This window comes from Microplitis demolitor, chromosome 9 (genome assembly GCF_026212275.2).
Source record: "Microplitis demolitor isolate Queensland-Clemson2020A chromosome 9, iyMicDemo2.1a, whole genome shotgun sequence".
NCBI lineage: Eukaryota > Metazoa > Arthropoda > Insecta > Hymenoptera > Braconidae > Microplitis > Microplitis demolitor.
In genome coordinates this window covers 130,752-135,619 of record NC_068553.1, presented here as the reverse complement: position 1 = coordinate 135,619, position 4,868 = coordinate 130,752, and the positions used below count along the sequence as shown (strand labels likewise).

Sequence of the window (4,868 nt, the reverse complement as noted above, 5' to 3'; positions counted from 1 at the left end):
TGGTAATTATTTGTGAAATTAACCTTTGAGATAGGTCAATTTAAAGCTTATTTAATATTTAAGTATGAACGAGTAATAAATTTTAAAAAAATCCTTAACAAGGATCTGAGTACAGTAAAGTTCAAAAATATGTTTAATTAAAAACTCATAGAGCTTTGTCGTATGAGTATGATTATTCAATTTTCATCTTGTTCTCTATGAATTTTTCTTCAAACTGACCTATGATAAAGGTTAATCACTCCAATAATTATTGAATGGTTTCAAAAAGAATAAAATATTTATGCTCAGAAAAGTTTACTTAAATTTTTTTCAATAATTAATGGCTATATCTAATGAACTATTAGATTTATCGCATTTTCTTTAAGACAAAATTTCTAGAGAACTAAATTTCCCACAATTTTGTATTGATTGATATTTTTGATAAAATTGATATTTAATAGAACTGTAGCAATTTTAAATTTTAAGATTAATAATTTTAATTTGATTATGTATCTCTAATTATACTTACGTTGAAACGGCTGTATCTCATTAACTACTAGATTTATGAGATTTTTTGTCAGGACCAAATTTATAGAGAATTAAATTTTCTACAATTTTGTATTCTATATCTTTTTCGATAAAACTGATATTTAAAGAATTACTGGCCTTTAAACTTTACTACATTTAACTTATTTGAAAAAAATTTGATCAGGATTCGAACTCTCGACCTTTAGATGAAAAAATAAAATGTTAAATATTTAGAATATAATTAACGTTCCTAAAGCAAAATAAACGAGTGCATGTGTCTGATGTATCTGTGGATGTGTGGGAAGAAGGATGAAAAGAAGAAGCAAAAGTGTCGACCTTGTCACCCGTCACCTGATAAATCGTTTCGCGCTTCTTTGCCCGACAGCTCGCGTCTTCTCTTGGCATTATCATTTTTAAAGGCATAACAAATGATCAACGCTACAATAAACTCTATTCACAAACTTTTCTCCGAGGCTATTTTTAATACAAAAAAAAAAAAAAATTAAATATTTATTTAAAAATTTTTTTATTTCTTATTAAATAACTTATTACAGAATTCAAAGTGATTAAATTGAGTTGCACAAGACAGATTGCGGTTTATATTTAGTTGTAACAAAAGCTTGGAGTTTAATCGATTAGTTGGTTTCGCGTTAAGATACGACGTAGGCGTCACTGTTAAGTTGTTTCCACTATTTTACTGCTTACTGTTACAGATAATCGATCTATTAACATCAGATGCAGTTTATATCCTACTGTACTCGCTCTATTATGTATTACACACATGTCTATATATATATGACGTGATTGTTATTGACAAATTGTAACATTGTCGATGACGTTGACATTTACACAATGCTACTCATGCATACATTATAATATTGATTATTATTACTATTATTAGCATTATAAATTTATTTATTTGCATAGCAATTCACTTTTTTTATTAAAAGATAAAATAGATCGTTAAATATTACATTTGTATAAATTCAAAATTTTTTAACGACCTATTTTACCCCAATTCAAAGAATTTTTAAAAAAAATTATTAAAATTTTTTTTGAAATTCGAAAATATTAGACGGACTATTTTACCCCAGTTTCGATATTAAGAATAAAGGATTTTTAAAAAAATTTAAATGACCCGTTTTCCCCTAAAATCTCGATTCAATGTCAACCCAAAATCCACCTTCCGCAGCCAGAGTAAAACTTTTCTTACTTAATCTCATCGGTCTTATCATGTTTTTGCTCGGTTTCAAAAAACACTTTCTGATTAAATAAAAAAATATTATTTTGGTTTCCAGCAACGCAAATCTATTGCCAATGCACATTCTGGGTCCAATACCAAACGGAATGTAAGTCGGTGAATTACTAGTGATTATTCCATTGTCCAGAAATCGTTCGGGATTGAATTTATCCGGCTCGGAATAGTAACCTGGGTCCCTATGAATGGGATAGATTGGAAACCAGACGCAGTCACCGGTCTTTAGAAGGTATTTCTCTTCCCCAGGCATCACAGGAGGGAGCTCGTAGTCTTTGACACAAACCCGATCGATAAAAATCGCAATCGGATAGAGTCTCATTGTCTCATTGAGTACAGCTTCTAAATATTTCATCCCATTGATCGCTTCATAACTCGGCATTCCATCAAATTCATCATAGACTTGATCAACTTCTTGTCGTAATTTTTCTTGGATCTGAAAATTTTCCGCCAGCTCGTGGGCTACAAAGCACAAAAATTCAGAGGTTGAATCAAAGCCTCCGAAAAAAAAAATAAATGCTTGAGCTGTCATGTCTTGGATCGTAAGTTCATTCAAACTAGACCTTGACTCCATCATCAACTGAATCATATCCGGTCGGTAAATATTTTCTTGGTCGCGTGCTTTGATCGTATCACTGACGACTTTTTGAAAAAAATCATCCGTTTCTTTATCGAAGAGTTTGATCCTCAGTAATTTAAATAAAGTTGGAAAACTTCTTAGACAAAAAAATTTCAATGACAAAATTCCGTCAAAATTTGTTGACTTACGACCGATTTTGTAAAACTTATTATCTGGATCTCGGAGCGAGTTGACGGTAATTCCAAAAGCGCAGCTCGCGATCACATCATTAGTGTAGCGAGTAAATGCATCCTTAGTCCTGAGGGTAAATAACTGACTTTTTGCACGCTCATGAAAATAGTTTACAAAGTTTTCACTGCATACACGCATTAATTTGAACATAGTCTTCATCTTGCTTGACGTGAATGCTGGGCTCAACAGATTACGAATTTCTCGCCACTCATCACCTCGAAGTGAGAACAAATTCTTGCTAAACAGCGGGTCCAAACTCGGATCCGCGAACCCTCGGTGATCAGTAAAGTTGTCAAAGCTTTTTATTCCCACTTCCCTCACTAATTCTGGATCACTAATCACAATCACCGGTGAGTTGAAATCATAGAATCCAAAGTACTTTGAATTTTTGTTAAGATTATAAAATTTTTGCAAATGTTCCGCTAATGAAATTTTCCGAAACAGCGGCTCCGCCATGTTTCCAAAAATTGGCCATGGTTTTATATAAGGAATTGATGTATTCGCAAACTTGTCTTTTAATTTCGAGCATTTGATGACAAGTAGAGTTATTATTAATGTTATTAAGTAGTATAGCATTGTGAAAGTTAATTGCTGAGTGCTTGGAATGCGACTGAATATTTATCGACCGGTCAGTTGATTAAATAACTTGCATAATATGATAAGACTGTTTGTGATTTTTTTTTTTCATCGTTTGATTAAATTATTTGTAAATTAAGCCAAGACATTTAACCCCACGCTAAATTAAAATGATATTATCTTTAACTATTTTCTGACTTGAAGATCAACCCAGAAGCCTCCTTGCGGAGTCATCGCGATACTAGTCTTACTAAGTTTCAGAGGTCGTAGCATCTTCTTGCTCGGCTTGAACCAGCACCTTTTCACCAAATAAAAGAACAGTATCTTGGTCTCCAGCAACGCGAATCTATTGCCAATGCACATGCGGGGCCCGATACCAAACGGCAAATAAGTCGGAGAGTTGGTAAAAGCTTTGGCATTATCCAGAAATCGTCTGGGATCAAATTTATCTGGGTCTGGATAGTAATTTGGGTCTCTGTGAATTGGATAGACTGGAAACCAAACGTAGTCACCGGCTTTCAGGATATATTTATCTTCCCCAGGGACCACTGGAGGCAACTCATAGTCTTTGATACAAACTCGGTCAACCATTGAGGCTATGGGATAAATTCTCATGGTCTCATTAAGAAAAGCGTCTAAATACTTCATACCATTGATCGATTCGTAACTAGGGTTCCCATTGAAATCTTCATAGACTTGATCAACTTCTTGCTGCAACTCTTCTTGCATTTCTGGATTCTCTGCCAGATGGTGGGCCATAAAACACATCAGACCCGCGGTCGTATCGAAACCGGCAAGAAAGAAAACAAATGCCTGTGCAGTCATGTCTGTGATATTCAACTGGCCATTGTGGTGTGGGTTTTTGGTCTCCATCATCAGTTGTATCATGTCAGCTCGGGAAATATTATTTTCACTGCGCACTTTAACAGTATCGCTAACCAATTTAGTAAAGAACGTATCTGCGTCAGAATCAATTAATTTAAGCCTTAGCCATTTTGACAGTCGTGGAAAGCTGCGCAGATACAACATTTTGTAACCCAAAGAGTCTTCAAAGTTTGCGGACTTACGTCCAATCCGATAAAAGTCGTTGTCTGGATCTCTCATTGAGTCAATTGTGATTCCAAACGCGCAAGTAGCGATCACATCATTAGTGTACCGTGTGAAAACTTGTTTCGAGGCTATTGTTTGTGATTCTATGTTATTTTTAACCATTTGCTCAACGAAATAACTCGAAAAGTTGTCACTGCACTGACACATTAACTTGAACATGATTTTCATCTTGCTGGATGTGAACGACGGGCTCAATAAATTACGTAACTCCCGCCAAGTGTCACCTCGTAATGAAAATAAATTTCTACCAAACAGAGGGTCCAATGCCGGATCCACAAAACCGCGGTGGTCAATGAAACTGTCAAAGTTTTTAATCCCAATATCTTTTATCAATTCAGGGTCGCGGATAACAATCACTGGGGAGCTAAAATCGTAGTATCCAAAGTACTTTGCCCGAGGATTTAAGTCGTATATTTTTTTCAATTGCTCCGGAAAAGATATTTTCCGTAAAAAAATCTCCATCATATTCCCGAATATTGGCCATGGCTTTATATAAGGAATCGATGTATTTTCAAACTTGTTTGGTGACTTTAACCAACGGATCGTTAGTAGAATTATTAGTAGAGTTATCAGGTAATAAAGCATTTTAAGATTTCAAGTTGCTTTCAA

At 34.4% G+C, this 4,868-nt stretch overlaps 2 protein-coding genes across 2 annotated transcripts; both read right to left on the bottom strand.

Annotated features, from left to right (window-relative positions):
• Positions 1-1,022: 1,022 nt before the first annotated feature.
• On the bottom strand, positions 1,023-3,157 carry LOC128668584 (cytochrome P450 9e2-like). The gene has a single exon (XM_053741841.1). It carries the CDS (start codon positions 3,147-3,149, stop codon positions 1,656-1,658), a length of 1,494 nt encoding a protein of 497 aa, XP_053597816.1. The 5' UTR covers positions 3,150-3,157; the 3' UTR covers positions 1,023-1,655.
• Positions 3,158-3,325: 168 nt separating this feature from the next.
• On the bottom strand, positions 3,326-4,868 carry LOC103575364 (cytochrome P450 9e2). Its single transcript, XM_008555120.3, has one exon. The coding sequence runs from the start codon at positions 4,842-4,844 to the stop codon at positions 3,336-3,338; it is 1,509 nt and encodes a 502-aa protein (XP_008553342.3). The 5' UTR covers positions 4,845-4,868; the 3' UTR covers positions 3,326-3,335.

Excerpts from the sequence above, each read along its gene's own strand:
- LOC103575364 (XM_008555120.3), bottom strand. The coding sequence starts at position 4,844 with ATGCTTTATTACCTGATAACTCTACTAATAATTCTACTAACGATCCGT.
- LOC128668584 (XM_053741841.1), bottom strand. The coding sequence starts at position 3,149 with ATGCTATACTACTTAATAACATTAATAATAACTCTACTTGTCATCAAA.